This window comes from Anser anser, assembly GCF_964211835.1.
Source record: "Anser anser genome assembly, contig: HAP1_SCAFFOLD_95, whole genome shotgun sequence".
Classification (NCBI taxonomy): Eukaryota; Metazoa; Chordata; class Aves; order Anseriformes; family Anatidae; genus Anser; species Anser anser.
In genome coordinates this window covers 258204-282790 of record NW_028153990.1, presented here as the reverse complement: position 1 = coordinate 282790, position 24587 = coordinate 258204, and the positions used below count along the sequence as shown (strand labels likewise).

At 53.5% G+C, this 24587-nt stretch overlaps 2 protein-coding genes and 1 pseudogene across 3 annotated transcripts; all 3 read right to left on the bottom strand.

Annotated features, from left to right (window-relative positions):
* Positions 1 to 499: 499 nt before the first annotated feature.
* Positions 500 to 1834, bottom strand: LOC310891033 (olfactory receptor 14C36-like; the record flags this gene model as incomplete). Its single annotated transcript, XM_083853334.1, has 1 exon — positions 500 to 1834. One exon carries the CDS (start codon positions 1832 to 1834, stop codon positions 875 to 877), a length of 960 nt encoding a protein of 319 aa, XP_083709460.1. The 3' UTR covers positions 500 to 874.
* An 8512-nt stretch (positions 1835 to 10346) lies between these two features.
* LOC310891019 (olfactory receptor 14J1-like) lies at positions 10347 to 11632 on the bottom strand (annotated as a pseudogene). Its single transcript has one exon. The product of its transcript is annotated as an olfactory receptor 14J1-like (transcript).
* A 10390-nt stretch (positions 11633 to 22022) lies between these two features.
* Positions 22023 to 23628, bottom strand: LOC310891020 (olfactory receptor 14C36-like). The gene has a single exon (XM_083853323.1). The coding sequence runs from the start codon at positions 23330 to 23332 to the stop codon at positions 22388 to 22390; it is 945 nt and encodes a 314-aa protein (XP_083709449.1). The 5' UTR covers positions 23333 to 23628; the 3' UTR covers positions 22023 to 22387.
* Between the last annotated feature and the right edge of the window lie 959 nt (positions 23629 to 24587).

Sequence of the window (24587 nt, the reverse complement as noted above, 5' to 3'; positions counted from 1 at the left end):
CTTTTTCCTAACAGCACCCTTGAGCTCCTGGTTCCTCATGCTGTAGATGAGGGGGTTCACTGCTGGAGGTACCGCTGAGTATAGAACAGCCACCACCAGATATAGGCATAGGGAGAAGATGGAGGGGGGCTTCAGGTAGGCAAATCTGCCAGCGCTGATAAACAGGGAGACTACAGCCAGGTGAGAGAGGCACATGGAAAAGACTTTGTTCCATCTCTGCTCAGAGGAGATCTTCAGCACAACCCTAAAGATCTTCACATAAGACAGTATGATGAATACAAAACACCCCCAAACCAGAAAACAATGAAATCAGAGAACCAGAAAACAACCACAGAACAATGAAAACAAAACATTCAAACACCAACAAGGAACAAACTATGAGAAGCCCAGCTTCCCTGAGGTAGGAGTGTGAGCAGCAGAGCTTGAGGATCAAAGGGATTTCACATAAGAACTGGTCCACAGCATTGCCTTGGCAGAGGGGCAGGGAAAATGTATTGGCAGTGAGCAGGACAGCATGGAGAAAGCAACTGCCCCAGACAGCTGCTGCCATCTGGGCACAAGCTCTGCTGCCCAGGAGGCTCCCGTAGTGCAGGGGCTTGCAGATGGCAACGTAGCAGTTGTAGAACATAATGGCGAGAAGAGAATATTCTGCTGATATCAAGAAGACAAACAGAAAAACCTATGCAGCACATCCTGCATAGGAAATGGCCTGGTGTCCCACAGGGAATAGGTCATGGCTTTGGGGACAGTGGCAAAGATGTATCCCAGGTCTAGGAACAGCAGAAGCACAAAAAATACAAAAAATAATAATTACAAAAAAAGTATGTTAATATAAAACAATGAAACACAAGGCTAGAATGGGATATATTGAGAGTCACTTTGGGAGAGAGATGGGAACTTCATGATTACTGAAAAATATCTGTAATAACACATTCCAAATGGCATTCTTTAGCTCCTGGTTCCTCATGCTGTAGATGAGAGGGTTCACTGCTGGGGGCATCACTGAGTACAAAACTGTAATCACTAGATCCAGAGATGGTGAGGAGATGGAAGGGGACTTGAAGCCGGCAAATGCAGCAGTGCTTATAAAAACGGAGACCACAACCAGGTGAGGGAGGCACGTGGAGAAGGCTTTGTGCTGTCCCTGCTCAGAGGGCATCCTCAGCACGGCCCTGAAGATCTGCAAATAGGAAAAAAGAATGAAAACAAAACACCCCCAAAATACAAAACCACTAAATGTGAGAAGCCCAACTTCCCTGAGGTAGGAGTCAGAGCAGGAGAGCTTGAGGATCTGGGTGATTTCACAGAAGAACTGCTCCACAGCATTGCCTTGGCAGAGGGGCAGGGAAAATGTATTGGCAGTGAGCAGCAGAGCATGGAGAACCCCACTGCCCCAGGCAGCTGCTGCCATCTGGGCACAAGCTCTGCTGCCCAGGAGGGTCCCGTAGTGCAGGGGCTTGCAGATGGCAACGTAGCGGTCGTAGGCCATGATGGTGAGAAGAGAATACTCTGCTGATATCAAAAAGACAAACAGAAAGACCTGTGCAACACATCCTGCATAGGAGATGGCCCTGGTGTCCCAGAGGGAATTGGCCATGGCTTTGGGGAGAGTGGTGGAGATGCAGCCCAGGTCGAGGAGGGCGAGGTTGAGGAGGAAGAAGCACATGGGGGTGTGGAGGCGGTGGTCGCAGGCTACGGCGGTGAGGATGAGGCCATTGCCCAGGAGGGCAGCCAGGTAGATGCCCAGGAAGAGCGCGAAGTGCAGGAGCTGCAGCTCCCGCGTGTCTGCGAATGCCAGCAGGAGGAACTCGGTGATGGAGCTGTTGTTGGACATCTGATGCCTCTTGGCCTTGAAACCTATCCAAAGACAAAAGGACATGGACTGGCTACCTAGGAAAGGCCGTGACACGTTCTGAAACCCAAAGTTTAGTTCACATGCAGTGTACCTGTAGTACAGACGGGTTGTTCAACATCTTCCAGCAGGAGAACCTCAGGGACATTGCTGGATTATGTTAAATCAGTGACTTCAACAGAGCCAGCTCATTTCCCAGCCCTATGCACTGCAGTGCCCAGAGCCATATTGGCTAGAACAGCTTGAGCACTTTGCTCCCAGTGACATACCTACAGAGCAGGACTCGTTATTCTGATGTTTGAGCATTGGCTTTAATCCCACTGCCCAGAGAGACTGAGGGGAAACCAAGGGCAGGATGGATGGGAGGAGAAACAGAGAGAAATGCCCCAGTGCTCCTGCTTTCAGGGACAGGAATGGGACTGAGAGATTGGCACTTGGGGGGTTCTCTTTTTCTGAGGGTCCTGCTGCTAAAGGGACAACAGTCAGAGACCCCATGGTTTTGGGGCAGAGGCTTTGCTGGATTTGAGCAGAGACCACGCGGTTGCTCTGTGTAAGGTGTCTGCACTGCATGGATGTCAGGGAGGTGCCCAAATCTCCCCTACCATGGAGTTTCTGGGAGCAGCTCCCGCTCACTCCCTGCCCATGGCTCTGCTGCCTGCAGCTGTCCCTGCCTGCAGCTGGGTCTCTGTCCCCACGCCTCCTGCCTGCAGGTCAAAGCCCCCATCCCACCCGCCGGGTGCTCAGCTCTGCCCTGCAGACACCTCCTGGCAGCAGGGCTCTGCCCAGGGGCAGCTCGCTGGGGGCACGTCCTAGAGACCAGGTCACACAGACCCTGCTGACACTGCACGTGTGGTGGTGGAGCTTTCTATGGGCAGGAAAGAGACTTCCTACGGTCCTTGGAATGCTCCTTATTAGGGCTTAGGAATGTCAGCCTTTTCTTAAAAATAACAGCCTCTATTTCTATTTCCAAAGGGACAAAGAAGAGAAAACTGAAAGCAGAGGCTCAGGAAAGCGGAGATGCAAGCATCTAACCCCTGATTGGCTTCTTGCCTTGGATACAACCTGGGAGTGCTTTGGAGCTGTGAGCAGGCTGCCCCAGGCAGCAGCCTCCCGCCAGCAGCAGGACCCTGCCCTGCCGGGGGGGGTTCCTTCCACCCGCAGCTTCTCCCCGCAGCGCCCTGGGCAGCTCCCCGGGCAGGCTGAGTGCTGAGCCTGGCAGGCGGCAGAGGCCCTGCCCCGGCACACAGCCCCTGGGGCACAGCAGGGACCCTGCTCTGCACCACAGCCCTGGGCACCCCTGCCTGCACCCGCGCCTTCTCCTTCCTCCAGGAGCTGCGGCTGCATTGCCCTCCAGCCAGAGACTTACCGGGGTCAGGGCTGGCAAGTGTTCTCCCCCAGCGAGCTCTGTGCATCCTGCCACTTCTGCCTGCCTTTACCCACTCTGTCTCTGCAGGCAGTGCCCCCAGCCCTGCTGCGCTGGGCACAGGAGCTGCTCCTGGGCAGAGCTGGCTCTCTGCAGCGCTGCCCGCTTGCCAGGAGCTCCCCTTGGGCCCAGGAGCCCGGCCCAGCTCAGCAGCACAGGCCCAGCCCAAGGCCTCCCTTGCTCTGCCCCCCACCAGGCTCCCTGCCCATGGCCCTGGGGCTGCAGGGGAACGTGCTGGGAAACAGCCTGAAGGAATCCCTGGGCTTCCCTCCCTCCCTCCCCTGGTCACACACACTTCTTGACAGCAGGATCATTTCTCCTTTTAGGCTATAAATCGTCTTTCTTTATTCTGTTTCTTTGTCCTGTTTACAGGCAGGACACACAGTCCAGATGTGCCACAATGCCCTCAGCCTGGGGCACAGGCAGGAGGAGATGGATCCCAATCTCCTGTCACAGGGCTGTGACATTGATAGAAGAGCTGATGAGGTGTTGGGGGACAGGTCCCTCAGCTTGGGGCGCTGTGCTGGATAGGGACATATGGATGGGGGGATGAATAGCAGGGTATTGTCCTCCATTTGAAGGAGCCACTCCTCTATGGGATGGGCAGCAGGTTGGGGGAGCCCTTGTGGGTGAAGCTCAGAGGAGAGCCAGTCAGGGTGACAGTGTGGTCGTGCTGGGTGGGTGCAGATTCTTCAGAAGAGACAAGCGGGGACGATCAACAGGGGGTTGCCCTCCATGTGAAGGATCTGTCTGGATGCATGGAGCTCCTCTATGGGATGGGCAGCAGACTGGGAGGATCCTTGTGGGTGAGGGTCAGAGCAGAGCCAGTTAGGGTGACAGTGTGGTCGGAGGTAAATGCCTGCAGTCAGGCTGAAGAAGTGGACAAAGTCTTGTGGAAGCCATTGGACTAAGCTGAGTTCACTGACTCCATGTCACCCTGGGGGCCTTTAATCACTCGGACGGTCACAGGAAAGGGACACTGCTGGGTGCAAACATTCCCAAGGTTTCTGTGGGTTCTTGGAGACAGCTTCTGTGCAGAGCTGCCAGATGGGCCGACCTAGATGATGTTCACCAGGATCTGGGACTTGCAAACAGGAAAACTTGTGTCTTGACACTCCTCTTGCCAAATACATGCTGTAGTCCAGCTGCTTTTCAGCACATGGAAAGAGATGAGGTTTCAGGGCCCAGCCGTACACACAGAACTGCACATTCTCACTCTTGTCTTTCCCTGCAGCCCACTTGACGTGGTGAAGCTGACACGGGACCAGGTACGTAGGTGTGCAGTACAGTCAGGGGCAGTAGTCCTGCCTTCAGCATGCATCAGGTCTCCTGAAATGAGAGACTTGGTCAAGTTCTGAGAGAGAACCCAGAGTAGATCCTAAATCGGGATGGGTTCCTACTTCATTGTGGACACAAGGACACAAGTGGTCTCCTGCAGAAAGATCTGGCAGCCCAGCTGCAAGGGGCAGGCCGCCTCTCCACCTCAACCTCTTCATGGGCGCCTTCTCCTAGAGGCTCATGGCCATGGCCAACGGGTAGCAGCCTTGAGGAGTGCACCACGTCTGTCACAGACCATTTTCCCCACTCTCCTCTCCATCTGTAGTGCTGCCATACTCTTCTCCCTCACAATGATGTGCTGAGGGTATGTTTGCCATTCCCTTGTGTACCACCTCTGCCTCCTGCATGGCAGACAGGGGGATGGTGCTGAGGCCATCTCTAAGTACAGAGCCCCATGGGCTGTCCCAGAAGGAGGATCCCGGCGTGTGCTGCAGTTCCCTCCATATAACGCATCCTACTTCTACAAGTGAGGGACATGCAGTGAAGAGGAGTTCAGGCACACTGAGGGGATGCTCCATCCCAGGTGCCTTCGCTCCTGTCTTTTGAGAAAATCCCAGCCCCAGGACAAGCCTCAAACCCAACCCTCCTGGGAAGGCTCTCAAGAGCAGAGGCGTGTTGGTGCAGGAACACAGCGGTGACTTCTCCAGCGCTCCACTTCTTATATCCAATGGCCTTTGTCACCATTTGGAGATGTTCCTGGTGGATTTGTCAGGAAATGCTGGAAAAGAACTGGGCAGAAGGGAGGTGACTGTTTCTCAGGACAAGAAAGGAAATCTCTCGTCTCTCTCCCGAGCTGTGCCATCTCCATGCTGCTGACCTCATAGGCCTTCAAATGACACATGCTGATGTCACAGGGGGACGCACTGCATCACCAGGATATCGTCACTGGAGCAGCGCCAGTGCCGGCACTTCCCTGCAAGGCCTGGTCCCTGCTGGGCACTGCTTGGGTGCTCCCCACCGCTGTCCTTCTGTGGCCAGGAGTGGGGGCAGCAGGCAGCAAGGTTGCACTGGGCGACCCTCGCTGACGGGCGGAGGAGCAGGGGCACCTTGCAGAGGAGCTGTGGTTGAGGAGCCAGGGCGGGCATCCCTTGTCCTGAGCTGAGGGCCAGCAGCAAGTGAGATGGAGGGCTGCTGGAGGGCGACCATCACCTCCAACCTGACTTCCCTCTTTTCAGTGCTCCTGCAGCTCTCCTCCAAAGGTGAGGGTGTCAGGAGCCCCTTCCCGACGGGTTGCCCAGGGGCTGTCAGCTGTCCAGAGCTCCAAGTCCAGGGCTTTGGGAGGAGACTGGATAGGGCTGATGGCTGCTGCAAGAGCCCTGCCTGAGGGTCCCGCTGGGCTCAGGAGATGATGTAGCAGCCAGGACCCCTGGGTCCTGATGCCAGGGCTGTCCTGAGGCCCAGGGCTCCTCTGGCCATGGCTCAGAATTCTCCTGATGGGGACAGTCCAGGGCCAGCTTTCCCTGGGAACTGGTGCCTCTTTGGGATCTGGCTCTGGGAGGAAAGATGTCCGGTGTCCCAAAGACTGGTGTGGCCTGCAGCTCCCCCAGGTCTCTCAGGAATGTTCCAGCAATGCCTGTGTTGGAAATCAAGCCTTCCTCTTCTACTGCTGTCCTTCAGGGGAACCTCTCTTCATTCCTGTTTGTGTGGCCAAGCTGGCAGAGCATGTCCTGGATGCTGAGATGCCATCTCCAGAATGCCGCAGCCCTAGGTCTGAACACTTCCCATACCCCTACATGATGGATTTACCCTGCTACGCAAGTGACCTCCTCCACCCCACTCCATCACAACCCCTCCCCAGAGGAAAAGGGGAAGTAAATATTTTTTGTGTGGTCTTTTGGGGTCCCAGGAGTTGGAGTCTTGTTCAGCGGTATCTCTCCATGGGCCGCAGCTTCCTCCAGGCCAAATCCACCTGCTCCACTGGGGGTTCCTCCATGGGCTGCAGCGTGGAGATCTGCTCTGCTGTGGGACCCATGGGCTGCAGGGGGACAGCCTGCTTCTCCATGGGCCTATCCATGGACTGCAGGGGAACTTCTGGTGTCTGGAGCACCTCCTGACCTTGGTGTCTGCAGGACTGGTTCTCACTCCTCTCCCTCCCAGCTGCTGTTTCCCAGCATGTTTATTCCTTTTTAAATCTGCTCTCACAGAGGTGCAACCAGCATCACTCATTGGCTCGGCTCCGACCAGCAGCTGCTCTGGCCTGGAGCGGGCTGGACATTGGTCAGCAGGTGGTGAGCAATTCCACTGTGCATCACTTGCTTTGTGCATTCTACTATCATCATCATCAACAACAACAACAGCAATAACATCTTTATTATTATTATTTCCCTTCATTTTCTCTCTTATTAAACAGTCTTTATCTCAATTCATGAGATTTTATCTTTTTTCCCCTCTCGATTCTCTCCCCGTCTCAATGATAGGGTGTGGAGTAAACGGCTATGTGGTGCTGAGCTGCCTGCAAGGTTAATCCACAACACTCCCTTTGGCACATAACATAGGGCCCAAAGGGTAGAGATAATGACAGATCTGACCAGAGCATGTTAAAATAAAATTGTTATAAGCTTATTATTTGCTGAAAATAATGTTGATTTTTTGGGGGGATCTCAGGGTTGTAGTTGTGTTTGGTCTCTGAATTACGTTGGATAGTACATTACCAACTGTGTGTTCCTTGCAGTGCTGTTTATCACTTCTGGGGGCTGGTTTAAGGTTTTTATTTTGCTGTAATGTGTAACACTGGCTTATGGTATGATAAAATTTTTGGAAGTGAGACTGATCGGGTAGTTGTACTCAGCATTGCTGTCACCACTGTACTTCAGGGACCATCTATCAGAAACTATTCTGATCTTGTGAAGCCCCACTTGGAGTACTGCATCCACGTCTGGGGTCCCCTGTACAAGAATGATGTCGATCTGTTAGAATGGGTCCAGTGGAGAGCCACAAAGTTGGTCAAAAGGCTGGAGAACCTCTCCTATGATGTAAGGCTAAGAGGGCTGGAAATGGTCAGCCTGAAGAAGGGAAGGCTCAGGGGTGACTTCATTGCAGCTTTTCAAATTTTAAAGGGAGCTTATAAAAAAGATGGAGAGTGACTTTCTCCTTGGGCAGACAATAAGAGGACAAAGGGGGATGATTTTAAACTAAAAGAGGGGAGATTTGAAGTGGAGAGTAGGAGGAAATTCTTCATGGTGAGGCACTGGAACAGGTTGCCCAGAGAAGCTGTGGATGCCTCATCCCTGGAGGTGTTCCAGACCAGGTTGGATGACACCCTGAGCAACCTGTTCTAGTAGGTGGCATCCCTGCCCATGTCGGGGGGTTGGAACTAGATGATCTTTAAGGTCCCTTCCAAGCCAGGCCATTCTATGATTCTGTGATTCTCTTCTGGGACTTCCTGTGGTCACAGTTTCCCTTCAGTTCTCCAGGTGGACCTGAGCTGAAGAACCTTGTCTGGGGGTGATCTTTGGGGTAAGGGCCAGCACATGGGTTGGGAGAGACTGTCTCAAGGATATGTGCTGCATGTCTACATGCAGACATGCATATGTGCTGCATGCTACATGGATGTGTACAGCAGGAGAGCAGGAAGCTCACATGGCTGCTGGGTCATGCTTCCATCAATGCAAACCTTGACACGGGATCCCAGCCTTGCTTTCCAAGACACCCTTCACAAAGGGCAATGGCATTAAGAGATTGGCAGGTTAGGGCACCAGTCCTCCTTCAGTTACTCCTCATGTCAGGTGGTGCACCAGGAAACCATAGACTTGTGGTTCTGCATGATGAGCATGAGTTAGGGTACACACAGTCCAGACCTTGTCTTGGATGAGATGAACACCAGTATTTGAGGCAACTTCTAGTCAAGGTCAGCTCCCATCTGATCTCTCCTCATGCCTCCTCTCTCCTCTCCAGCTCTTCCTGGCCACCTCCCCATGCTCCCCATGTGGCCCTGAGCTGGTGGTGCTATGAGCAGACCAAGCATGCTGTGGTGCCCAAGAGGTGACGGCACACTGGCTGAGCTGCACACGGTGGGAAGTAGACCTATCTGTATTGGGATCACTGCTGCTAAACTCTCACTCTGGATTCAACATCTGTGGCAGATGCTCAGGAAGGCTAGGGAATATTTCCAAGGACTCTAGGGGTTTCCAGGTATTTTATAGATCCAGGCACCTGGACTTCCCTGAGGATGAGAGGAACCCCTCTCCAGCCTTCCTTCTTTGAGCATGCTGGTCCCTCACTGAATCCCACAGGCACTGAGTTCTTGTTTGCCTGGGGACATCAAAATTTGGCACTGTTCCTATGGGTGACTCCACCTTGGGCAAGCTCTCACTTTGTAGGGCTCCAGGCACTGCCCACCCCTGGGACATGATCCCTAGGGAGAACCCCTGAGCTTCCCAGGCAGCTCCACATTAATCTCCTAGAGGATGTTCTCTGCCCTGCCCCATGTGGGACAGACACGGGGATGTACCTCAGTGACCATTCACCACTTTCACTGTCATCAGACACCAACAGGTTACTCCTAAATCCTACCCCTGATTTCTCACAACTCATATGATGGTGATGAGCTTTTTGTCTCCCAAATGCACAGAGTTACAGGCCTTCTGAGGTGCAGCAGCTTGTATTGGGCTTACGTGTCACTGTTTTGGTAGCAGGGGGGATCTAGGGCTGGACCCTGTGAGCAGAGTCCAGAAGCTGCCCCATGTTAAAGAAGAGCCAGTTACAGATGGCTCCAGAAGTGACCCATTGCTGGCCAGAGCCGAGCCAATGGGCGATGCTGGGTTGGCCTCTGTGAGAACAGATAAAAGGAAGGGGAAAAAAAACCTGCTCTGAAGCTGCAGCTGGGAGAGAGGAGTGAGAAAATGTAGTGAGAAGCAGTCCTTGGTACAGACACCAAGGTCAGTGCAGAAGGAGGGCAGGAGGTGCTCCATGCACCAGAGCAGAAGTTCCCCTGCGGCCTGTGGACAGGCCCCTGGAGGAGCAGGCTGTCCCCCTGCAGCCCATGGGTCCCACATGGAGCAGATCTCCACGCTGCAGCCCGTGGAGAAGCCCCCGGTGGAGCAGGTGGATGTGGCCTGGAGGAGGCTGTGGCCCATGGAGGACCCCTGCCGGAGCAGACTCCAGGCTGCACTGTATCCCATGGAGAGGAGCCCACGCAGGAGCTGGGGGCCTGGGGGGATCAGTTCGGGAAGGATGGCATCCATGGGAGGGACCCCAGACTGGAGCAGGGGCAGAGGGTGACCATGAAGGAGCGGCAGACACAAAGTGTTATAGACTGACTGCAGCCCCCATTCCCCGTTCCGCTGCACCACTGGGGGGAGGAGGTAGAAGACGGTGGACGGGGGTGAAGGTGTTTTTAGGCCTTTAGTTTCTCACTGCTCTGGTCTGTTAGTAATGCTCAATAACTTACCTGAATCTCTCTACAAATCTGTTAAGACCATGACTGAAATATATCAGTCATCTGCCTCTCCCTTAAATCAACCCTGGAGTCCTTTTCCACTCTTTTTTCTCCAGCTTTTCCTTTAGAGGGGGGGTGAAAGAGCAGTGTGGAGGACTTCAGCTGCCCATCTATGTGAAACCACCACACTGCTCAGCCATGTTATTGGCAACATCTTTGAAAGAAGAGACAGGATTTCAGGCAGTGCACTGGGGAGATTCCATTTTATTAAGCAGATGCTAAGAGAGAGTACTGGCATACAGGTAGACAAAAAATGTCCAGAGAAAAAAAAAATAGCAATTTCATACCTCGGGAGAAGTGGGGTGAATAAAATACTTCTTTCTACAAAAGTAATACATGGAAATGACACTGAAGATAAATATAACATCATGGTAATGAAAGTAAGTACCAAGCCTCCAAGGGAAAACAAAGGAAGTCACTTGTGGAGAAAGAGGAGAAATGTATCAATCTTAAGAAAAATCCATGTAATCACTTTCCTGATAGCACGCTTGAGCTCCTTGTTTCTCATGCTGTAGATGAAAGGATTGAATATCGGGGGCACCACTGAGTATAGAACTGCCACCACCAGATCCAGGGATGGGGAGGAGAGGGAGGGGGGCTGCAGGTAGGCAAACATGGCTGTGCTGAGAAACAGAAAGACCACAAGCAGGTGAGGGAGGCACGTGGAAAAGGCTTTGTGCCGGCCCTGCTCAGAGGGCATCCTCAGCACGGCCCTAAAGATCTGCAAATAGGAGAGTACAATGGAAGCATAACACACCAAAAACTACTGAATGTGAGAAGCCCAGCTTCCCTGAGGTAGGAGTTAGTGCAGGAGAGCTTGAGGATCTGGGGGATTTCACAGAAGAACTGGTCAATAGCATTGCCTTGGCAGAGGGGCAGGGAAAATGTATTGGCAGTGTGCAGCAGAGCATAGAGAACCCCACTGCCCCAGGCAGCTGCTGCCATCTGGGCACAAGCTCTGCTGCCCAGGAGGCTCCCGTAGTGCAGGGGCTTGCAGATGGCAACGTAGCGGTCATAGGACATGACGGTGAGAAGAAACAAATCTGCTGACATCAGAGAGGGAAAGAAAAAGACTTGTGCAGCACATCCTGCATAGGAAATGGCCCTGGTGTCCCAGAGGGAATTGGCCATGGCTTTGGGGAGAGTGGTGGAGATGCAGCCCAGGTCGAGGAGGGCGAGGTTGAGGAGGAAGAAGTACATGGGGGTGTGGAGGCGGTGGTCGCAGGCTACGGCGGTGAGGATGGGGCCGTTGCCCAGGAGGGCAGCCAGGTAGATGCCCAGGAAGAGCGTGAAGTGCAGGAGCTGCAGCTCCCGTGTGTCTGCGAATGCCAGCAGGAGGAACTCGCTCACTGAGCTGCTGTTGGCCATTTGCTGTTTTTGGTCATTTGGTCCTGCTCAAGGAAGAAAAAGCACTGCCAAGCTACCGCAGACTTATCTGAGAAGTTATGGCAGACTTAGTGAGAAAAACTCATTCTATTTCTCAGCTTAACCCCCCCAAAATTCTTGTTCCCTTCCAGGCAGACAATTGGCAGGTCCCTTTCAGGAGTTCTGATTCATGCTGCCTGAGGGTATCCCTGGGAGAAGGGGACTCTGCTGTAGGCAACAGATGAGTAAGTCCTGTCCTATAGCAAGAGGCAAAGAGGAACATGGGGTAATCTCAGATAAAATTTAGTGATGATATCAAAGAGTCTTACCCCTTTGTTGCTCACAGTTCCACCAATTGCCGAGCAGGACTTTGGGGATTTATTTTTTTGTATTTTTTGTTATTGATTCCTCCCCAGCGTTTTAGTTCTTCTTCTGAGGCAGAAATCCTGGGCATTTCTACTGCACTCCAAGTGAAATCCTGTGGATCCTCAGAGGTAAAGGGACTGTCCCTTTAGTGCAGAGTGTCCTTCAGGGAGGACAGCCAGTCTGTCCATCAGTGCTGGTCTGAGCTGCCCTCTGCTGGTATCTCTGTGAGCTGCAGGACAACTGCAATCAGAGTTTCACCTTAGCAGGACCTGAACACTGCTGAGAGCAGAGCAATCCAGGCTCAAATTGCACATCTCCAGACCCCCCCACCCTGTCCCCATACTCTCCTTCCCCCATGCACACCGAGGGCTCACTCCATGGGCATGTGAAACCCCCATCCCCAGCCAGCCTGGGAACAAGAACAGCAGCAGCACGGCCAGGTGGAGAAGCCAGGAGGAATGGCAGCGTGTTGCTGCCAGGGGAGGCAAGGCCAGGGAGGGACAGACAGACACTCAGCAGACCCTCCTCTGCTGCAGCTCTGCCTGCAGAGGAGACTGCTCATGCTCGTTGCAAATACTGTGTGTTCTGTTCTGGCAGGAAGACACAAAGGCAGGGCCCTGGGCATCAGAGGGTTTCCAGCTCCTAAAGATCAGCTAGGATAAAACAGGAGAGGACCACAAAGATAGTGTTGGTGCAGCCTGTGGGCTGAGGTGTGGAAAGGGACTTCATGAAGTCCATCGCTGACACATTATCTCCCATTGCAATGCTCTAGGTGTCAGTCTCCTGTACAATCCCAACAACCCATTACCATGAAACCTGCCTGCCTTCCACTGCAAGAATGTGCAAGCACAGACTGCAGAAAAATTCTTACCCTTTGGTTAGCCCCTGCTTTGGTCTTTCTCTTGAAAAATCCAATCACCGATGCCATTCTCTACAGCATCTTCTACTCTGTGCTGGAGAAACAAAAAGAGCCGCCCTGAGAGATGCTATCAATGATCAGATGTGCCAGCTGTAGAAGACCCCTTTGGCAACCCCATCTGCATTGCCCTGCTGCCAGAGACTCATGGTGTCAAGAGGCTGCAGATCTGTCCTGCCACACGCTGCCCTCTGTTGTTGTGCTCCTCGCTGCCTCCAACACCTCTCTCCTTCTCTCCTCTCCCCGTGCCACCTGTGGTCAGAGCCCCCAGCCCTGCTGCGCTGGGCAGAGGAGCTGCTCCTGGGCAGAGCTGGCTCTCTGCAGCGCTGCCCACTTGCCAGGAGCTCCCATTGGGCCCAGGAGCCTGGCCCAGCTCAGCAGCACAGCACACAGCACCCGATGATGGCATCGCTTGCTCTGTGCCATTGGGCTCCCTCGAGGTGTCTCCAAGGCCTCAGGGCTGACAGCTCCTGAAGGCAGCAGGGTCTCTCCTGGGGTATGGTGTTTGGAGCAGACTGAAGTCATCACCAACTGCTCCTCACTGAACACAGAAGAGACTGATTTTAGAAGTGTGATTTGTGCTGTTGATGTGCAGTTGTCAAACATGACGTTGTGGTTTAACCCAGCCGGCTGCTCAGCACCACACAGCTGTTAGCTCACTGCCCCTGCAGCTCCACACCTGTAAAGCTCATGGGTTGAGATAAAGACAGTTTAAAAGGACAGAAAAGGAAGAGATTAATAATAACAACAACAATAACAACAGTAATAATTAGGTGTACAAAGCAATGATGTACAAAGCAATTGCTCACCACCCAACGATCGATGCCCAGCCCATCCCCGAGCAGCGGTCCCCCCGACCCTGGCCAGCCTGCATCAAGATCCAGTGTTGCGGTCCCTTGACATTTGTTTGAGGGTAAAACCAGCTTTCAGAAGGATTTGGTTATTTCTTTCCCTTTCTCAAATACTTCTGCTCTGTTGCCCCACATGACAATGTCACCAAGGTATTGCAGGTGTTCAGGAGCTTCCCCCATTCCAGGGCAGTCTGGGTCAGTCCATGGTAAATGGTAGAGCCAATTGCTTTGTCAGTCACCCCTTCCCATAGGGGGATCCCAGCTGCTTGGCTTCCCTGCCCTCTAATTCCAGGCTATTGGCCCTGTTCTCCCAGCACTGGAGCAGCCAAGTGACAGTGTGCTCACCTAGATGATGACTGAAATTTTTTCACAAATCTCATAGTTCACCCTGGGATAAGGGTCTTGTAGGTTACTGATGCCGTTCTGATCTCTTCCTCTTTGCCCTCCTTCTTCCTTGGTGGCCCAACTTTGTTGAAGCATTCCTTGTCTTCTTCCTCCTTTCTTGTCTGCATAGGAGTTTCTTTCCTTTCTAAGAAAAATAAACAAATGTTTTTTACATCCATAGTTTTCTCTTGCATATAGGAGCAACCGATAGTGGCACAGGTTGGTTCTCTGGCACAGCAATGGGGCCCATCAGAGGGGCTGGAGTGGCTGCAGGGCCTGTCACAGGGGTTGGAGCGGCTGCAGGGCCCATCCCAGGAGTTGTTGTGGCTGCAGGGCCTTTCAGAGGAGTTGGAGTGGCTGCAGGGACCGTCACACAGGTTGGAGTGGCGGCCTGTCACTGGACTTGGAGTACATTGACTGTGTCTTCTATACTTAGGAAAAGCCCCAGCATGTTGCAGTGATTTGTGTCTTTTCACAAGACTTTTTCATGCATTTCACCAATTTTTTAGGATTCTGCACTTGCTCAGGGGTGAAGTTCCAAAGCATTGGATGTGCCCACTGCTCTAGGGGCCTGCCAGTGTCCTCCCATGCTCCTAGCCCCTACTAAATCTCCTGCCTCGGGGCAGACTTCTGGATGGCATTCTCAAGTACTTGTTTAACCTTAAACAAAAGCTGAAACACATTCAGGAGACATCACAATAGGAACAGGCTGGTTTGACCATCCCAGGGATATTCAAAGCTTTGAAGAGCTATTGTAACTAGCCTGGAAGAGAAAGGGGAGGTGAAGGAGAAAGGGAGAGTGAAGAAGTTGTGAAAAGTGTCACCCTTTTGTCAGCTCCCTGTCCCTATCTACCAGCTCGGGGGCTGGGTACCAGGGGAACAACTGGTCTTGCTGCTAAAGGCTGAGGCAAAGAAGGCATTAAATACCTCAGTCTTTTCCTCATCTCTTCTCAAAATGTTTCCCTCCACATCCAATAAAGTATGAAGATTCTCCTTAATCCTCCCCTTCTCGTGTATTTCTAAAAACATTTTTATTGTCTTTGATGGTAACAGCCAGACTGATCTCCAGTTAGGCTTTGGCCCTTCAAATTTTGTCCCTGCAAAGCCTTGCAACATTTAGGACAAAGCTCCAAACAAAATGACAGAAGGCATGAGAAGGAAGCATAGAAAAGGTGCCTTCCATGCTCTAGCCTTCTGTGAGTCTGTGCTGCAATTCCGTTCAACTAGTTACTCCTGCATTGTCCAAACCCTCCTCCAACAGCAGCTCCATCACTGAGTTCCTCCTCCTGCCATTCGCAGACACGCGGAAGCTGCAGCTCCTGCACTTCGCGCTCTTCCTGGCCATCTACCTGGCTGCCCTCCTGGGCAACGGCCTCATCCTCACCGCCGTAGCCTGCGACCACCGCCTCCACACCCCCATGTACTTCTTCCTCCTCAACCTCGCCCTCCTCAACCTGGGCTGCATCTCCACCACTGTCCCCAAAGCCATGGCCAATTCCCTCTGGGACACCAGAGCCATCTATCAACGGTGTGTTGCACAGGTCTTTTTCTTTCTTTCTTCATATCAGCAGAAATTTCTGTCCTTACTACCATGTCCTACGACCACTACGTTGCCATCTGCAAGCCCCAAGCAAGTTCTTTCAGCATCTCGGTCGTTCAAAAAGCACCTCTGTGAAGCATGCAGAGACCTCTCTGGAGTACCCTAACTTCTCCCTGGGATAGGAGAGGTGGATCCCCAGGATCCCCAAGCATCACTCTGTGTCACCCATCACAGCCTTGGTACGCACAAGCACCTCCCCGTGCTGCACAAGCAATTTGCTGAGGCAGCCAAAGATCTCCCCAGAGCACCCGGTCACCTGCGTGGGGTATTCAAGAACCTCCCTGGAGCACCCAAGTCTCTCAGCAAGCCACCGTGGTGTCTCTTGGAGCATGCAAACATCTCTGTGCAGCACCCAAGCGTCTGCCCCAGGCATACTTGGACATCCTAGAGCGTTTTCCTGGAAACACAAGCGCCTCCCTGGGAGCACCCAAGCATATCCCCAGGCCACCCAGACACCTTCCTGAAACACCCAAGCATCTTCCTGTGGCACCCAGGCATCTCCCTGGGGAAACCAAGCACGTACTTGGAGAGCCCAAGCATCGTTGTGAGTCTCCATCTTTTGTGCGTGAGCAAACCAAGGGGCACCAAAGGATCACCTGGGGGCACCCAAGCATCTCCATGGGGCACCCAGGATCATCCTTGGAACACCCAAGCACCTGCACACAGCAGCCATGCACCTCCCTGGAGAAAGCATGCGTCTCCCTGGGGCACAGAAGCGTCGTCTTGGAGCTCCAGAACATCTCCCTGCATTGTTCAAGCATGTCTCTGGAGCAGCCAAGCAGCTTCCCACATCCCCAAGCATTTGAGCAGGTCACTCCAGCACCTCCCTGGATCCCACAGGCATCTTCCGCAGGTAGCCAGGCATTTCCCAGGCATCTCCCAGAGCACTCCAGCATCTCCGCAGGACACTGAAGCACTTCCCTGGTGAAGCTAAGCACTTGCGTGGAGCACCCAGGCATCACCCCAGGGCACCCAAGCACCTCTCTTAAGTTGCCAAGCATAGCCACAGGGCACTAAAAAGATCTCCTTGGATGACACAAGCATTTCCTCAGAGCAAACCAGCATCTCCCTGGAGTGCCCAAGAGCCTCTGGAGTGCCCATCCATGTGCAGGCATGTGCATCCATGTGCAGTGCAGGCATGACAGTGACATGGAAGTGGGGAGTATGATACGAATATAAAGGAAAGGTCCCACTCTCCCAAAACAAGGATAGCTAAGAAAAACAGGATGAGCAGTGCAGAATCAGTAAAAACAAAAAATCACGCGCCCTCTAGTCATGAGAGAAGAAGGAAATAAAAAAGGAAAAGGAGAAATTAACAGCTGGTCAAATCAAATTCTACATACATGATATAGTAATAAGCATCGAATAGTTTGTGAACTTGTACTCAGCCAATGAGGAAACAGGAGGAATCAAGTGTTGGGTAATAGGAAATATGGGGTTATGATATACTTTTGCTGGGTGCTCCTGCCTGCAGGACACTCGCCATTGCAATCACGAATAAAATAGCTTCACAGAAGATCCTGTCCGAGAAAATTATTGGGGTTTTTCTCACACCACCCCAAACTCTATGCAGTAATCTTTGCCCTTCAGAAACCTACCTGTACACAGGACACTGGCTAGCTGGATGTGCGTCTTTGTAGGTGGAAAAGGACCTGTCAGAAAGCCCTGCTGGGTTCAGCAAAGTTGATGCTGTAGCTTTCGATAGGAAGAGGAGAGGCTGAAGGCAGTTTTGGGGCTGCTCACAAACCCACTGATCATCAAAGTTAACAGCTCAGGAGTCTCAGCACTGTGCTCACACTGGACAGCTCCTTTTCCATGTCTCCTTAATTCCCCTCCCTGTCCCGTAGAGTAGGTAACTAAAAAGAGGGCAGAAAATCCCTTCTTTGATCATTCTTGTGAAAAAGAAAAATTGCCTGGGAAATGATACTGGGTGCTTTGGAGCTGTGAGCAGGCTGCCCCAGGCAGCAGCCTCCCGCCAGCAGCAGGACCCTGCCCTGCCGGGGGGGCTCCTTCCACCCGCAGCTTCTCCCCGCAGCGCCCTGGGCAGCTCCCCGGGCAGGCTGAGTGCTGAGCCTGGCAGGCGGCAGAGGCCCTGCCCCGGCACACAGCCCCTGGGGCACAGCAGGGACCCTGCTCTGCACCACAGCCCTGGGCACCCCTGCCTGCACCCGCGGCTTCTCCTTCCTCCAGGAGCTGCGGCTGCATTGCCCTCCAGCCAGAGACTTACCGGGCTCAGGGCTGGCAAGTGTTCTCCCCCAGCGAGCTCTGTGCATCCTGCCACTTCTGCCTGCCTTTACCCACTCTGTCTCTGCAGGCAGTGCCCCCAGCCCTGCTGCGCTGGGCACAGGAGCTGCTCCTGGGCAGAGCTGGCTCTCTGCAGCGCTGCCCCCTTGCCAGGAGCTCCCCTTGGGCCCAGGAGCCCGGCCCAGCTCAGCAGCACAGGCCCAGCCCAAGGCCTCCCTTGCTCTGCCCCCCACCAGGCTCCCTTCATGTGTCCCTGGGGCTCCTGGGCTCACAGCTCCTGGAAGGCAGCAGGGTTCCTCCTGGGGAACACACTTGGAAACAGACAAAGCAAACACTGGCTGGCCCTCTCTAAACACTGCGCTGACTGATTCCCACAGCAGGAATTGCCCTGCCAGCGTGTGCAGGGCTGCGGGACATGCCAAAGTTCCTCTCTGTTGTTCAACTTACTCGTCAATGAAGTGAATGATGTAACAGAGTGCACCCTCACAAACTTTGCTGATGACACAGAGCTGGGAGGAGTGGCTGATACCCCAGAGGGACCTGGACATGCTGGAGGGATAGGCTGAGAGGAACCCTTGAAGTTCAACAAGGGCAAGTGCAGGGTCCTGTCTCCTTCCTAGGGTGGAATAAACCCCAGCACCAGTACAGGCTGGGAATGACCTGCTGGAAAGCAGCTCTGCAAAGAAGGACCTGGGAGTCCAGCTGGACAGCAGGCTGAGCAGGAGTCAGCAGTGTGCCCTTGTGGCCAAGAAGGCCGACAGGATCCTGGGGTGCATTTGGAAGAGTGTTGCCAGCAGGTCAAGGGAGGGGATCATCCCCTTCTACTCAGACTGTACTGGTGCTTGGGGTTATTCCTCCCTAGGAAGGAGACACCAACTTTTCTTTCTGGTGTCAAATGCATGAGAAGCCGGACAGGGTCAGAAAAGCGGCCATTTATTTGCAGAATAAGCACTAGGGCTGGATTCCCCTGAAATGCTACTAGTTGCTTGACAGAGCGGCACACTGCCACAGTCATGGTGACAGCCTGGCAGCTTTGTGCCTGGGTATTAGTGAGATCAGCCAAATGGGATGAAGGCTTTGTTCCTCATCCCTTCTGTTGAGAGAGCAGTTTTGCCTCTCGGCAGGAACTATCGCTGCCACATGTCACCCAGGCAATGTCTGTGAGTGGCATCTGCCCTTGGGGCCCAGAGATGTGCAAAGCCTTGGTTCTCTTGCTTTCCAATATCCACTGGCATTCCATCCAAGCTAAGCAACCCAAGGCCTTCTCCAGAGCTGGTCATCAGGGAAAGGCACTTCTGGGACTCCTTGCAGCAGCCTGCAGTAATGCTGCCATTGCTTATGTCAATTGTGGGTGCCTGGAGTGTTTTGGACTCTTCTAGAGGTGAATTTGGAGTATGGGAATGCTTTATACAAACACAAAAGAGCTTTGACATGTTGGCTTGTGCTCAGTGACTTCTGACCTAGAGCACTGCAGGTTATTGAATCAAAGACTGGAGTGCGCGGAGCGCATCCAGTGTCCTAGAGCCACTCACACACTGGCCGATACTGACTTGGTTACTGAAAATACAGTCTGGTTGGGGTCTTCAGCTTCCCAGATGTCTGCTGGAAAGACAACACAGCAGAGAGGAGATAGTCTAGGAGGTCTCTGGAGTGTGTGGAAGATGAGCAGGGGAGGTCCCAGCCAACTGTCGGTTAGCAAATGTGACGCCCATCTACAGGAAAGGCCCAAAGGACGACCCAGTGAACTACAAGCCCGTCAGTCTGACTTTGGTGCCGGGGAAGGTTATGGTGCAGATTATCTTGTGTGCCATCCCACTGCATATACAGGACAACATACAGGTGATCAGGCCCAGTCAGCATGGATTTATGGAAGGCAGGTCCTGCTTGACGAACCTGTTCTCCTATGAAAAGGTGATGCACTTAGTGGATGAGGGAGAGGCTGTGGATGTTGTCTGCCTAAGGTTTAGTAAAGGTTTTGACTCTGTTTCCCAGAGTTAAATCCAATTGGCGGCCAGTCACAAGTGGTGTCCCCCACGGCTCAGCAACAGGACAAGAAGAAATGGCCTCGCATTGCACCAGGGGAGGTTTAGGTTGGATATTGGGAAAAATGTCTTCCCTGAAAGGGTTGTGATACATTGGAACAGGCTGCCCGGCGATGTGGTGGAGGTGGTCATCTCTGGAGGTATTCACAAGACATACAGATGTGATGCTTAGGGATATGGTTTAGTGGTAGACGTGGCAGTGTTAGGTTAACGGTTGAACTTGGTGATCTGAGAGGTCTTTTCCAATCTACATGATTCTGTGGTTCCATGGTTCTAGGAGTCTAACATAGGTCATAATCATTGGAAGGCAGCCACTGCAGTCTGGGAACTCGAGACTATGGCCTGGACAAGACCATAGGTTGTGTGAGGGATTCCTGTGGGCTGGCACCATGCATCCTGGCACACGTTCCAGTGGATTCCCGGAGTTAACTACACTTGAAATGGCCATTGAGACCCCCAAGAAAATCGTTTTGCTCCATGTGCGATAAACTCAGGCTGAAAGACTCAAGAGCAGGTGAATTTGAGTGGCTGTGGCAGAGCCCAGCAGCTTGCCCCAGTCTGGGAATATGTCCCCTTCCATCTAGTGAATTTAAAAGGGATTAATATGAACAGACCCATGAGGTCAATCTCCATAATACGGAGAAGTAATGGTTCCTGTGCTGTAGGTGCAGCAAGCAGGAGGCCTTGGATGGGGCCTCAGAAGAGTCAAGCAGATCTAATCTGGTTCATCCCTGAGCTAAGACAAACACTGTGAGCAGAGCGAAGGACACCGAGTGGTGCCCTACCATGAAGGAGGATGCAGAGCACAGCTGTAAGAGGCGTCTTTCTTGTGCCACGACCGACGCAGGTTCGTCTGAAGGGAAAGCCCCAGCCCAGGACCCATGGAGTGAAGGTCCCTGGGCACAACTGCAGAAAGACTTTGCAAGACCTCTGCCAGTGACAGCTTGAAACACCAAATGCATCTTGGCAGTAGCAGGTCCTTTTGGCTCAGGGGCAGATGTCCTCCCTGGCAACACCACCACGGAGGCCACTACTGCAAAGCTGCTGCGTGACACCGACTGCATGACACCCCGGGGTCCAGAGAGGGGAGAGGGGAAGGGGAGAGGCAGGCCGTGGGGAGGGGGCTGGAGTGAGGTCACTGCCACTGCAGCAGCCTGACTGGCCCTCAGAAGGGCTGGCCGGCAGGCACTGTGACATCATCCCGCGCATCAGAGAGCCCCTGGGCAGAAATGACGTCACTGCAGAGGGGAGGGCGAGGGGCTGGCAGAGCCCCATCGAGGGGCTGGCTGTGGGTCCCCTCTGCTACAGCCACCTGACGGCGCGGGGCAGGCAGGAGGGCAGGCAGGGCTCGTGGCCGCCTTGCTCAGGACGAGCCCTGGGCGAGCTGGGTGGGAAATCTGTGCCTTAGCTCCAGCAAAAGCTCTTCTCTTTGCTCTTGACTTTTCTTGATAACACCACTTCCAGGCGAGCTCTGCCCTTGCCAAAACCATACCTCCACCTCCACCATAAATTTCTGTTTTGGAGCCTGTCCTTGCTGCCACACCCTGGCAGATCCTTTTTGCCCCTGTCTGCACCCTGTCCCTGCAGCGTCCCAGCCCCACTGCCCCACACATGCTCCCACAGCTGTGCTGCCAAGGCACCGCACATGGCAGTGCACATTCAGGGCTGGGTCAAGATCCCCCTGTTACAATCCCAATGAGATCCTCAAGATCCCTTCCCGCCATGGCCCTCCTGCCTTCGCAGCCTCCTCCAGCCCCTGGCCCCTGCCCTGACCCAGCCAAATCCCATGGGGGCCTCTGCAGACAGCCCTGCTCCAGGTCTGCAGGGCTCTGGGCCAGGACAGAGGCCAGCACAGCTGGCCAGTCCCCCAACACAGACCCGGAGCATGGCTCTCCCATCTCCTTGCCCTCTGCCCACCTCCCTGCCCTCATCCCAGTCCAGTGGTAGCAGCCCCAGGGCAGTGCCCACCACAGGCTGCTGCAGGGCTCTGGGCACTGCCACCACAGCCCCAGCCCCTCTGAAGGGCACAGCAGCTCCTAGGGCACAGAGGGCTCAGCCCCACAGATGGGACAACCATGGAACAAGCGTACAGAGGTCAGTGTACCATGCCGTGTCCCCTGCACTCCTCTGCAGCACATCCTCAGAGGCCCGCAGTCCCTCTGGGCCATCCCTGGGGGTCCTCAGGCAGCTCCTGCTGCCCCAGGGCCAGGGCAGCCTGACCTGAGCTGCTGCAGCCAGAAAGGGGTTTGCTGGTCCCATTATGTCCTGCTCTGCTGAGAGTGGGGTCCAGACAAAGAATTTGCTGTAGGTTCATTTATTTTGTTTAAACACACAGAGAGGCTGGCTCCTTGTTTATGCAGAGCCTCAGGGTCACAAAAGATATGTTGGTATTTAAGTACAAGGTCATGAAGAATGGTATTTCTTTGTGGAAAACATTATCACAAGGGGAAAATGAAAAAGAAAACCAAATTCATCAAGAAGTACAACCAGGCTTAGCCTGTCATGACATAAACCACAATTCAAGTGTAGAAGAAGACAAGAAGCAGTCTATAGCTGCCGAAAGGTCCAATCAATTTCCTGAGCAAATCCTGATAAACATCCATGACATCACTTTCCTAATGGCATTCTTGAGCTCCTGGTTTCTGATGCTGTAGATGAGGGGGTTCACTGCTGGGGGCATGACTGCATATAGAACAGCCATTATCATGTCCAGGGATGGAGAGGAGATAGTGGGAGGCTTCAGGTAGGCAGATACACCAGTGCTAACCAGCAGGGAGACCACGGCCAGGTGAGGAAGGCACGTGGAAAAGGCTTTGTGCCGGCCCTGCTCAGAGGGCATCCTCAGCACAGCCCTGAAGATCTGTACATAGGACAGCACGATGAATACAAAACACCCCAAAACCAGGAAACCACTGAATGTGAGAAGCCCAACTTCCCTGAGGTAGGAATCTGAGCAGGAGAGCTTGAGGATCTGGGAAATTTCCCAGAAGAACTGGTCCACAGCATTGCCTTCGCAGAGGGGCAGGGAAAATGTATTGGCAGTGTGCAGCAGAGCATAGAGAACCCCACTGCCCCAGGCAGCTGCTGCCATCTGGGCACAAGCTCTGCTGCCCAGGAGGCTCCCGTAGTGCAGGGGCTTGCAGATGGCAACATAGCGGTCGTAGGCCATGACGGTGAGAAGAAATAAATCTGCTGACATCAGAGAGGGAAAGAAAAAGACTTGTGCAACACATCCCGAGTAGGAAATGGCCCTGGTGTCCCAGAGGGAATTGGCCATGGCTTTGGGGAGAGTGGTGGAGATGCAGCCCAGGTCGAGGAGGGCGAGGTTGAGGAGGAAGAAGTACATGGGGGTGTGGAGGCGGTGGTCGCAGGCTACGGCGGTGAGGATGAGGCCGTTGCCCAGGAGGGCAGCCAGGTAGATGCCCAGGAAGAGCATGAAGTGCAGGAGCTGCAGCTCCCGCGTGTCTGCGAATGGCAGGAGGAGGAACTCGGTGATGGAGCTGCTCTTGGGCATCTGATCCTCCTGGACAAAGGGGACTACCCAAGAAAGAAAAGACAGTGATAATTAGGAGAGACGTCTCTGAGAAAAACCTACTCCACTTCTCACTGGAACCCCCCACAGTGACTTTCCCCTTTCCAAGACCTTTCTGCTGCTCTGTTGCTTGAGCTTTGGATGGTGCTGGAGGAAGGTGCTGCTGGGAGCAGGGGACCCTGCTGTGCACTTTGGAGGAGTCACGCCTGTCCTACAGGTCTAAGCATAAAGAAATCAGGAGTGATCTCTGATTAAATCTACCTCTGATGTATGTGGACTTCCCAGCATTACCACTCTCAACACTATAGACTGCCAAATGGCATTTGTGGTTTAATTTGTTCCAACTGCATGTGTGACACTCGGAAGAGTTTTTTTTTTGATGGTAGAAAACCCTGGCACTTTTCGTATATTCCAGGTGAGATTTTGTGAATGTCCTTAGCGTAGTGAAGATAGCCAGTCTGCCCATCTACCCTGGTCTCAGCCAGACTCCTCTAGGGCTCAGTCCAGTTGCCCACATCGAGCTGCTCAATGACTGTGGTCTCAGGAATATCCGGGAAAATGATTCAGTGTTTTCCTTCCCCATAGACTGCATTGCCCCAAGCCTCAGAGTTTAGAAGGGGGTTTGGGCACCTTTCCCCTAAGGACAGGTCTGCGTGGTGGGACCCAGAGGGTCAGAGCCTGAGCTGCAGCTGAGAGCCAGATCTGCAGAGAGCCCCAAAACAAGAACAGCAACAGTAGGTACAGGAACAGAGGGAAATAGCACAGGGCTTCTGCCAGGCGAGGCAAGGCCAGGGAGGGACCAACCAGAACTCGGGAGAGTCCGCTCTACTGCAGGTCCTCCTGATGAGAGGTTATGAGTCATGTCCTGAATCCTGTGGGCTTGACGGTGGACGAGGAGGTGCCAGAATACTTTGCAGGCTCTGCTGCCTGCAGCTGGGTCTCTGTCCCCACGCCTCCTGCCTGCAGGTCACAGCCCCCATCCCACCCGCTGGGTGCTCAGCTCTGCCCTGCAGACACCTCCTGGCAGCAGGGCTCTGCCCAGGGGCAGCTCGCTGGGGGCACGTCCTAGAGACCAGGTCACACAGGGGACACTGCATGTAAGCTCCACATGTGGTGGTGGAGCTTTCTATGGGCTGAGGGGAAGGGAAAGATCCTTGTAACCTCTCAGCCATCATGGAGGCTCAGCCTCTTCTTGGAATTAAAAGCATATATTTCTATTACCACTGAAGCAAGTAGA